We start from the raw sequence: 11,551 nt of genomic DNA, 5'->3' as shown, positions 1-11,551 counted from the left end.
CTTCTCTGAATGCAGAGAAAAACGCTTCTTATTTTCTTGGATGTTGTGCTGTGAAACTAAAACTTAGTTTTCAGTGGAGAATGGCTTAGTAGGCAGAATTGTGTGGTGTTCACATGCTGGAGTAACCACTTAGTTATGCCTGCAATAAATTGAGGCACTAAGGAAGATAAATACAAGCTATTCAACAGGAAATGGAGAACACTTCGAAGCTGAATAAAATGTTTTTCCACTAACTCTGGTAACAGCTAAATTGATACGATGCCTGAATAAGCAAAACATTTATAGAAACATCCTAGAATTTAAAATTCTTCTGGATTGTCCAAAACCATTAATGCAGTGCTGGTAGAGTTCCTATTAGCTAAACACATTGCTGAAATAATTTTTGGCACTTTTCTAGAAGGGAGGTGAAGATAGTGTCCATTTTCAAACTCTGCATAGGTTAAAATACAGACGAAACAGCGTGAATTGCACCCTGCTTTTGTAGTCACTGAGTTCTGCTGTAAATGGTCATGACTCATATTTGGTAACTAGTTTACGCATCTTCTAAAAGAGTCTGCTGAATTGATTCCACACTTGAAAGTGTGAGCAATTCTCCCTCTCTTAAACATCCAAGTGCAATTCAGATGGTTTTTAGTCCATTTATTAACAGCAAGTAATACTTAAATGCTTTGTCAGATTAATTCTATCTTTAAAATGGTTTGTGCTACCGGCATTGATTTGTAACTTGTTTTCTTCTGTTCATTGAGATTTCTAGAAGCTTTGATTTGAAAAAGAAGTCACTTTAAGTGTTGGTCTTTTGTCTTTAAGAAGTCACTTTAAGTATTTGTATTTGTCTTTTTAAGTGTTTGTCTTTTGATAAAGTTCTAATAGTATAATTCTAATTACATGGGATTAAGAAAAGAGCCTGAAAATACTAAAAATATGAGTTTGAATTTAATTTTTTTCTTTGACATTTTCTAAAAATATGAAGTGTTTGCTGCATATGTACATTTCATAGTATTTCTGACTTTTTATCAAGATCTTTGGATATGTGCAGTGATGAAATTAGAAGCTTTCTCTGGTGCTGGAGGCTAAAGGCACTATGGAGAGAGTTAATTCACTGCATATCCCTGCAGAACCTGGCTATGACTGATTTTATCAGAGAGTAAAACAAAGAAACAAGCAAACACACCAACCCAAACAACAAAAACAAAACTCCCACAAAATCACCTCCCCCCCTCATCTTCTGGAGATGCAGGGTTTCTGATAGACGGGTAACTGAAAATATATTTTAACTGATGTGTTTTATTAACTTTGTTACAGGATATTAATTTTAAAAGTTCTGTGAAGATGAAAAGGGATATCTTATGGTTTTACGGACTATAAAGCAATACTGTCTGACATGACGGCAAAAAATGTAAGTATCATTAATAATACACACATGTATTATTTCCTGTATTACATGCCACCAGTCACGTCTGGCTTTCAGAATTTGAAGGTCTTATTGTGTGATCTCTTGTATTTCTCTATAGAAGAAATGAAACACGAAGACCTTCACAATCCAAAACTATTGTCTGATTTATGTATACCACAAATGTGTACCCCATCATCTTCTGCAGTACCAAATCGAAACTGGTTATAAGATTTTTTGAGGTTGTGGAGTTTACTCAGCTGTAGATCAGGTTGATAACTGTGTAATACTTTATTCTGTTTTGTTATTGATTTTTAGGGGTGTCTTCCATCTCAAGACAGTCTATGAATTTGCGATTCCTCTAACATTGCGTCAGACTTTTCAGAGAGGTGCTTCTTTTGTTGAAATGTCTTACCTTTGCACCAGAGTAAAATCTTTCTACTGAGTCTGAGTCTCAAATCTCAAGAAGGAACTGAAATACAGCATATTACCTTACTAATGTCAGCATACTCGTGATTTCTAGGAGACTGAGGGCCTCCCTCAGTTCATCTGCTGCATTAACAAGGCTGTAGTGTGGTGTCTACAGGCTCTGTATTTGATTCCTCTATCCTGACTTCTGAGAAGGCTTATGAAATGTCTAACATCCTGACCTTAATTTTCTGCCTAATTAGCTGTGCTTCCTGAGGTACACAATTTGTATAAAGAAAAGTTCTAATTAAGCTTGGTGGTCAGTGAGTGGAGTATGACTTTGGGCCTTGGGCAATTTACTTGTTGGCTGCCTTTGATAGGGCATCCTGTAGTCTAATTAAATCTGACCAGGTTTAAGATGAAACATGACTAAAGAGGTACCCCAGAATGAAAATGCAGGTAACTCTAGGATTGCTTTCTGGTCAATAACTGCAAAAGCTCATGTGCATATTGGGTTAGATTGATGCCAAGGACGTAGTTTGATTAACCTAATTATCATGTCTCAGAAATGGATTTTCTTTGGCTTTATTAATAGTTTGATTTGGACTGTAGTTCCAAGAAAGGGTTTAAGATATGTTATGTTTGATTCAAGCTAATCAAGCCAGAAAATAAATTGGTGTGCATATGCAAAGCCCTTGGACTTACTATTTCATAGACCATACTCATCGGTAGTATGAACAGGTAATTCTACTGATACATGTGGAACAGCTGCACAAATCCAAATAATTTGTGGGTTTGACCTTTTGTTCAATGCAGTCAAAGAGTATCGATGCCAGTAAAATCCATGGAGTGCTGTGTGATAGAATCATAGAGTGACTTAGGTTTGAAAGGATCTTAGGAGGCTGTCTACCCTGGTGCTTTGTGTGAAGCTCTTCAACACCTGATTTTAGAACCCAGTTGCTTGGTGCTTTGTTCAGGGCCGCTCAGGGCTTTGGGTTTTGAAAATGTCTGAGGACAAATATATGACATTCAGTGTGGGCTTTAATGCATAGTTACTATATAGAATAATAATTTTAGTGCGTGTTTTAAAATTTTATATATTAACATATGCAAACCTAGCTATTTAACTAACTTTTATGGGTTTATTTTTAAAAAAATCATTAACTGTGGTGCAGATGAAAGTAGAACTTAGTTTTCATGCTTAAGTATACCTATTTGAAGGATTTGCAAAATAATAGTGTAAAAACAAGGGCAGTCATAAGCTTTCTGTCCTTATTTGGAGCACTTGTTTAGCATTTCCCAACCTTAGTTACTTGGAACTGCACACTCAGGCCAGTCGTGTCAGTTCTAGCATTTTCTGTTGCTGTTAGAAGGCCCAAGAATGCTTCTGAATTTGTGGAATTGCAAGTTTTAGCATATGTCTGTGGGTCCTGCAGCCTGAAACCTGTTTCAAATTTGTGGTTAGTGTTTGTCTGTTATACTTTCTGGAATACTTCAATGATTTACCAAGTGAGTTGAGGGTGAGTATTTTCTGCAGCACTATTTTCATCTTTTTTTTTTTTTTCTTTCTGTTTGAAACCTAAAGGAAAGGGAACTTTTGAAGTACTGGAATTTGCACATCTAGAAAACTTTTAACGGGCACGTATTTTTCATCAAACATGTACACATCAAGAAGCTGTCACCTCTATGTTGTGAAGTCACTACCCCTCAGCTGGAACACAATAGTATAGGGATGTATAGGGATGTTTGTGCCTCTGAGGAACAAAATGCAGTGAGCTTAGGATAAAGTGTCTTTGCATCTCACATCCATAAGCTGTGTTGAGCAACCTTGTCTTCAAGGAAGCTTGTGTTTCAAGCACATGGCAAAGTGCTTCCACAAATTTAATGTGTATGCAAGATGAGTAACATTCCCTATCACTGCATTTCCTTGCTAACTTCTTGGGTATGTGATGGGAGAGTTATCCCCACAGTGTGCTGTCTATAAATGCAGGACACTTTCTAGCATCTGATAGTGAAGCACTGCTTTTTGGTAATTTGACCATTCTTAGAAAATAAATCCAACCAAAAAGGCTGTGAATAATAAAATGTTGAATGGAAAGTTATGGATTCACTTGGAAATGAGATGTTTATGTGCTTACATACACAGTGCACCCAGATGTATTTTAAATAGCTCTGTCATAATGGGTTATGTCCATCTTTTTTGTATCATCAAATGCCTTTTTCTTAGATGTTTTGTACTTTCATTCCCATCTGTCCTTCAGGTAAGAGGTATTGAGAAATGGGGGAAAAATGAGCAAATACTCGTGGTAAACTTATTTCTAAGACAAAATAAATAATGACTCGAGCTGATTATTTGAATAATCTGTTAGTTTTGATAGCCTGATCTGGGTTTATATACATGTTCTCGTAAAGTTATTTGTCACTGCTTCTTAGAGTGTGGTTGTCTTGTCATAAATGAGGTCAGTTAAAAGGCTGTAAGAGTGCTTCTTTCACATGTCTATATGAAAGAAAATGAGTTTAACTGCTGAAGTGGGTCAAGAGGGCCTTAAACAAGCCTTAACACCTGTCTTTCACAGGAAACTTCAGAAACAATGTAAGGGACCTTAGCTGTTCTGCACTTCATAAGAGTCCATACAGTTTCCCTTTGTTTTTTATGAGAGTACCCATTTTTAGCTTCTACCTGAGTTGTTTCTCTAAGTGATATTAATACAGTATATACACGAATAAGTCTCTTAGGGTTTACAGGTATAAGAAATGAGCCAGTTAATGGAGTCTCTACACAGTTACAACTTCTACGTGCTATAATCTGAATTGTTTGCTGGTTTCAGTTTAGGAGTGAATGACAAGATTCCCATAAGCAGTGAGTGGTACAGTCTGTGAATAACAACATGGCCTCTCTGGCTTCAAGATGGAATACTATAAAGTTCTTGTTCTGCTACAGTATTTTAATATTGCACTATACTTTGCTTTTTCTGAGCGTTTAGTTATAATTCTTCAGTAAGAGAAATTCCATTAGATCTGCTATACTTCTCATTTAAGTCCTCATTAAGTTCAGGTTTGTTTTGAAACTCTTCTAAACTTGGATACAAAGATTATGAAATTGCAAATTAAATTTCTGATGTAATTTTCTATGATGTGGATCACTGAAGTACAGGACGTATGCAAAAAGAACTCGAGTACCTTTTCACTTTTTAAAATTTTTACATTTTAAATTTTTTACATTTCCTTAAGTATTGAGTCTGTTTAGATCTTTCAAAGAATTGCATGTTAATGTTAATTTTTATAGTCTCTGGAGAGTCGTCTTGGTCTGACAGTGTGTATCTACATCATCTTCGTTGTTTATTTGTTTATCAACAGGGAAGTTTTTCAGTTGTAAATCTAGAGCTGAATGTTCAGCTGAGAAGGAATTGCAGTGCTGTCTTCGAAGATGTTCATGGGAATTGTGATTCTTATCCTTTCTATTGAAACATGTTAGGACCCTTATACCTAACAGTTAATATTTTATGCTGTTCCTCCTTTGAATTAAAATCTCCTCCTGTTTATGGTGTTCATCCTGGGGAGGAGCAGATACAGTTATTTGTTGCATAAAGGCAGCAGTAGTATGATCCAGGAGTGCTAGCTCTTCCTATTTTTGTTGCAGTCATAGTGCCCTTTCAGTGCTATATGCTATGCAGCTTACTAACCTTTCCAACATCTATTTTAAAGATCTCCTCAAGAATACATTTTCAGTGCCAGGAATCATAGTAGCCTCTTAGCACGTGAGCTTTCCCTGCCACCCGAGCACCTGTGAGGAACAATACTGTGATGCTTCTGTTTTCTGTGTGGACCGGCCACATACATGCGATAGGGGATGTTTTGTGTTCGGTTTCATGTCCTCCTCTTTCCCTGCACAAACCCAGGCGTTCCTTTTCTTGTCCTAAGCCCGTTGCATTGCCTCTGCACCGCTGCCACCTGCGGGAGAAAAAGGGAAAACAGGAAAAAATGAGAGGCTTGCTCTGCTTCTGGTGATAGCACAGTCTGCAACAACCAAAGCACTTCGTTGCCCATTGGAAATAAATAGATATGACTGTCTTCCTTGTGTGTGACAGGAAAGAGCAAGTCTGATGGAGATAAATTTGAGATAAATAGGTGACTGTTGAGCATCTCTACGGGCATGTTTGCAGAAGCATGTAACTTAGCTCATTTAGGCAGTAGATTATGGTCAGGGTAGTGCAGCAACAGTTAAACATTTGTGTGTTGCTCCTGATAGTGAAGAAATCGTAATAGAAATGGTTTCAAAAGTGTTTCACATTCTGTGTGCAGATTTTCCCCTTCAAAACCTACTTGCTGAATACAAGTTCTTTAATGGAACTGATTGAATGCTTGTAATAGGTATTTTTTGTTCTTGTGTAGTTGTTTTAGTGTTTTGTTACTACCATTTAATTTGCCTGCAGTCAGATGGTTGGTTTAATTTGATATGATTAAAATTCTGTGAGTGGCCAGCCCTAGCATATGTTCCATTATTACTACACACGTCTGTAAAATAAGGAAAATATTTGATACTTTGGAGTTTTTTCTTGAGTTGAATACCTGAACCCTGTGTCCCAATTATTTATAGAAGTACTCAAATTTTATCATTTAAAAAGAGATTTTGTAGTGTTTAGTTTAATTGCCTGCTGGTCCAAGGGATCTCAGGTGCTTATCACAGCTTCCATCTTGGAAGCAAAACAAAATGCTTTGTTGAACAGGGGTCACTAAGAGCTTAATGCTCTGAAACTGCTGAATGCCTTGTGGCTCGCTGTTGCTGGACCCATCCCTTGTTAGCTGGGATCTGAGGGACTTTCCATTTCGTCTTTCATCCAGCAAAAGTGCCCATGTTTTTTTCTATGCAAAATCTCTCTCTATACTTTGTGTACATGCTAAAATCTAAGATGCGCCATTCTATATATGATTTGAGTTTTCCATGTTTCCAGTAATTTACCTTCACGGTAAATCAGTTTATCTGTGAAGATTAGGGACTGTATTTAAAATGCATCCATAGTCACATCCTGTCAGACCTGTAGATTGTGTAGCTTAGTAGTGAGAGTACCAGACCAGACATCAGGCAGATTTGTGCTGTGTTGTTGGAGGCTGCTTTCTTTCACTTGGAGGGGGCAGTGACTTACACCGTAGTACCCAGAATGTGCTGTTTGGGTCATGTATAGTTACAGTATCAGGATATTTAGGGTTTGGGGGGGGGGGTGTGTGTTAGGTAAGAAATTAGAGTTTGTCTTCCTATATACACAGTGAATGTCTTGGATCCTTTGCTTTGAATCTCATGCTCTTTGTGGATTCTGTTGTCCGCAGGATTGTGATGCTTCCCATGTTTCAGAAATGCAGAGCAGATTACTTTCATGATACTGTTAGTTGCATACAAGAAAACACAGAAAGGTTTATCATATTTTAAGACTTCAAAAATGTTTTGTTCAGGTTGGTGTGACTTCCACAAATGGAGACTTGAAAGGATTTATAGATCAGAACCAGAGTCCAACAAAAGGTAAGAGAATTCTATTTGTATACGTAGAAACAAAGCAGACATTGACTGACTTTTCTCTTATGTTTACCTAATTAGTAGTATTGCTGATTTCATTGCATATGGCTGGCTTGGTTTTGGGAGACTCAGAATTTAAATGTTCAAAACGTATTTCATACATTCACACTGGCAGTTGTTTTATTACTGACATGCAAGTGTTCCCAATCTTAAGGTTTTCAGAGTGTAGTAAAAGGGAGTGTAGTAAAATTAATTGCAGTACAAAATAAGCCCTTTTCTTCTTTCCTTGATGGTGGATAATGTGCTGGATTTTCTGATTTCCACCCCACCTTTGAGGTTCCCAAGCTTTCTCATAGTCCAGATGGGAGAGAACATTAAACGTGAGTTCATGGTCAGTGATGTCTTGTGGTACTTTTATAAGCATTCTGGACAATCCAAAATTACAATTATGTTTTCTCCTTATCTGTCTCATCTTAGCATTTCTACATTAATCACTTTTGACTCTAAAACAGTGTGCTGGCAGTCAGAAGATCAATAGGATTCCAATAATATAAACCTGCACCTCCTTATCAGTATTAGAATACTTGAGAATTTACAATTCAGGAAACACTTTAATCAGCAATTCTAAGTAAATACTGGTTTGTGATTAGCTACTGCAATAAACAAAAGCATGTAGTTGCTGAAAGAATGGTTTTTGGCTCATGACAAGAGTTTGTGATGAGAATGAAAGAGTTTCATGTGATGAAGAGTTTCATTTTTTCAGACTTCAAGTCTGAAAAATCAAGGAGTCTAGACAGAAAATGTCTAGAGCTACAGTACCTTCCTAGTTTTCTAAACTCTGCAGAACATTACAGACTTGTTTTAGGCCTTTGAGAGTTCAGTTATTGTGCACTGGTGAGATAATTGCTCTTTGTGTTTCGTTATTTTGTGATTATTGTATCATGGTACTAGGGGAGAAGACATTTTCAAATAAGTGCAACATAGAAGAACAGAGGTAAATAATACATCTATCATCCCAGAAAGCAAAATCTAATAAAGACTGGGATCAGAGTCGCTGAGGTAATGTCCTGTACTTCATAAAGTTACTCAGTTCAGTAATTCTCTGAACAAAACAACAGCTTGTCTCAAATGGTTTGAAAATGTTGCACTTAATTTTTTCACTCCCATTTTCACTTGGTCTTTGATGCAGTGGATTCTTAGTTGTTACACACAAAACTGCTCAACTATGGCAAGCTGGGCTGACTATATTTCATTTCCTTATCTGAAAGTACCTGACAGACTAGTGATTAAAATTATTCCTGTAGGAGACCTGCATTTTAATACTCACCGGTGGAAAAAATTGGTCCTGGCTCACATTCTTTAGTGAATACTCTTGGGTTATTGAGTGCAAAAGGGATGCCTCCTCTCATGTTTGGGAGAACAGAGCCTTGGGAATAGACCTGTATACCTGTGGTAGATGGTGCCTGTTGGGAGAAATTCTTGGTTATGCTCCATGCTAACAAAACTGACACACTCTTGGGTGCAGGCAGAACTTTGGTCCCTAATGAAGTTAATTGACAACAACTAAGGTACTCCAGGCAGTATCCTGGCTTGAGTGGCAAGATGCCCTGGTGGAGTTGTCCTGTTCTGCTAAAATTGTTAACTATAATAGCTCAAGTTAGTGCTTAAGCAGCTCTAATCAGGTTTGTCAGTAAGTTAGATAGTAACAGCTGAGTTATGGATTTGGGGGTGATTGTTTCAAGCTTTGAATGAATTAAATCAGACAGACATACTGTTCATGTTAGAATGTGCATGTGTAACCAGGAGAATTTAAACTTTGAGCTCTTTTGGGGACATTCCTAGTCAATAAATTAAATACTTCCAGTTTTGCAATCCTGTTCATATATATTATAAAAATGGAAAATCAAGTATTTTCCTGCTGATTCCAAGCAGCAGGCACATCTGTACTACCCCACGGTAGCTTCTCCCATAAAGCCTCAGCTTCTGCCCTTTGTGCTTCCATCCACATGCATGGCTGTGGCTTTGAGGGCTCTATTCCAGTTTGAGGTGTAGTCCGAAGGCCACCTGATGTGCTGAGCTTTGGAGGTGCCTAGTTATGATAAAATCAGTATTGCAGATCAGATAGTATTTGCAAAATCATCTTGGTAGTCAAGCTGCTGCTTCTCAGCTGTAAATGTAATGAGATGTGGTGCCATCAGGTGAGCATTCTGAAATGAGTTAGTTGCCTTCTGCAGTGACAAGGGGCACCATGTCCCAAAGATTCGCTTAAACAAGATCTGCAGAGAGCTCCAAATCTGAAAGCAACAGCAGATTGGAAAGATTCGTGTGTGATCTGTGTAGTTGTGCAGAACAAGCCGAGGTGTGGTGGGCCAGGGCACCAAGGTGGGCAGAACAGGGTGGGCCAGCTCCTGCTCTGGCAAAGCGCTGTGTCCTCAGGACAGCCCTGATTTGAGTGCAGCGAGGGCTGGTGGCTGCGCTTCGCCCCACCGGGCTTCTGCCCTGGAGACTCCATGGCCCGAGCAAACCTTTCTCAGTTCGTCCAGTTCCCAGGCGCTGCTACCTTGGCCACACCGCAGTGTGGGACTGGCCGAATTAAAATCGCTTACATGTGGGAATATCAGCGTGAATGACAATATTTACAGCGGCCGCGCGGAGGAGAGGCTTCGTTACGGCCGGGCCCGGCTCTGCCGAGGCGGCCGCCGGACTGGCTGGCCCGGGCTCCCCCCTCACCCCTCCCCGCCGCCTCCGGCCTCGCCGCCCGCTCGGCGCGCGATTGCTCGCGCCTTGCCCCGCCGCGCGGGGCCCCCGGGTAACGAAGGCGCGCGGCCGGGCGCTCCCTGGCTGTGAAGCGGGGGGGAGGCTGCAAATGCGCTGCCGGCTCAAGCCGGGCAGCAGGAGCAGGGACTTTGTACAGTATTTTATGTGCTCTTGGAATGCCCAGGCCGTGTGTGGTACGGCAGAGAGGTGCGCTGCCAACCAGGAGGCCCTCGCCAGGCTGGGGAACTCGGAGAGTGGCCCCTGCACGAGTACAGAGAGGAGCTCCCTGGCTGGCTGGCAGCTCGTCAGAAAGGGGCCTGGGGGTGCTGGTGGGGAGCAAGGTGACCGGGAGCCAGCAATGGGCCCGTGCCACAAGAAAGGCTAACGGCATCCTGGGCTGCATGGGGAGGAGTGCTGACAAGCAGGTCGAGGGAGATGATTTTCAGCCACACCTGGAGTGCTGGGTCCAGTTATCTGATTCCCCAGTGCAAGAGAGACATAGATGTAGTGGAGAGGGGCCAGCCAAGGGGTCATGAAGGGGCTGGAACATCTCTCCTATGAGGAAAGGCTGAGAGAGCTGTGACTGTTTAGTCTGGAGAAGAGAGTAGCTTATAAATGTATATAAAATACTTGAAGAGAGAGTGTATAGAAGAGGGACCTGGGCTTGCTGCAGTGATGCCCAGTGACAGGACCGGTGGTGGTGGGCACAGACTGAAATGCAGGTTTCCTCTGAACATCTGGAAACACTTTTTTTTTTTAAACTGTGAGGGTGACTGGTCACTGGCAAAGGTTGCCAGGAGAGGTTGTGGAGTCTCCATTCTTGAAGATACTCAGAAGCCATCTGGACATGATCCTGGACAACCTGTTCTGTCTGATCTGCTTGAGTTGGGGAGGTTGGAGATGACCTCTGGAGGTCCCTCCCAACTATTCAGTGCACAGATTCTTGTAACTTTGTTAAGTTTAGGACTGGGGGGCTGCTGGATATGAGTTAATAATTTTCATAAACTTGAGAAGTTGGGGTTGGATCAGAATTACTACATTTACAACAAAAACAATGGCAAAATGAGTAAAAATTATCAGGAAGGTTTGGTTTTGAGGGAAGAAATTATCACCAGACTTCAATCCAGAAAACTCCTGATGAGAATTTGTTTTTGAAAAAAACTAAGTATGTCTCCCATGACAAGATTGTTTCATTCAAAAGTCACAGCTGCTGGTAGGAGTGAAGAGGTAATACAGCTGATAGAATCAGAATAAAGTCTAGTAACAACTTCCATTTGATAGGTTGTGTTTTAAACTACACTGTTTCCAGGCTCTTGCTTTACATGGTTTCAGCTTATTTTAAAAGTACTTGAAATACATGACCTGTAAGTTAATGATATTCCCAAAAGTAAATCAGATTAATTAAATACACAGAGAAATAACCTGGAGTACAAACTTAATTTTCAATAGATAAAGACCTGAAAATTTGAGGAACTCTGAATCTGTAA

At 39.9% G+C, this 11,551-nt stretch overlaps 1 protein-coding gene and 1 long non-coding RNA gene across 3 annotated transcripts in view; one reads left to right on the top strand and one right to left on the bottom strand.

Annotated features, from left to right (window-relative positions):
• Positions 1 to 1,381: 1,381 nt before the first annotated feature.
• TFDP2 (transcription factor Dp-2) overlaps positions 1,382 to 11,551 on the top strand; it is a gene marked incomplete at its 5' end in the record, with an annotated part of 38,250 nt that continues 28,080 nt past the window's right edge. For both annotated transcript variants that reach the window (XM_084267129.1, XM_084267128.1), the window contains 2 exons: positions 1,382 to 1,396; positions 7,247 to 7,313. In XM_084267129.1, coding sequence (XP_084123255.1) covers positions 1,382 to 1,396; positions 7,247 to 7,313 — 82 coding nt within the window. The remainder of the gene's footprint in view (positions 1,397 to 7,246; positions 7,314 to 11,551) is intronic.
• Positions 8,732 to 11,551, bottom strand: part of LOC311194107 — a 41,227-nt gene continuing 38,407 nt past the window's right edge. The window contains exon 3 of the long non-coding RNA XR_014617433.1: positions 8,732 to 8,770. This is a non-coding gene — a long non-coding RNA (uncharacterized lncRNA). The remainder of the gene's footprint in view (positions 8,771 to 11,551) is intronic.

Source organism: Gallinula chloropus, assembly GCF_964237585.1.
Source record: "Gallinula chloropus genome assembly, chromosome: 8".
NCBI classification, from domain to species: Eukaryota; Metazoa; Chordata; class Aves; order Gruiformes; family Rallidae; genus Gallinula; species Gallinula chloropus.
The sequence above is the reverse complement of the archived record's forward strand: the minus strand, read 5'-3'. Positions and strand labels throughout refer to the sequence as shown.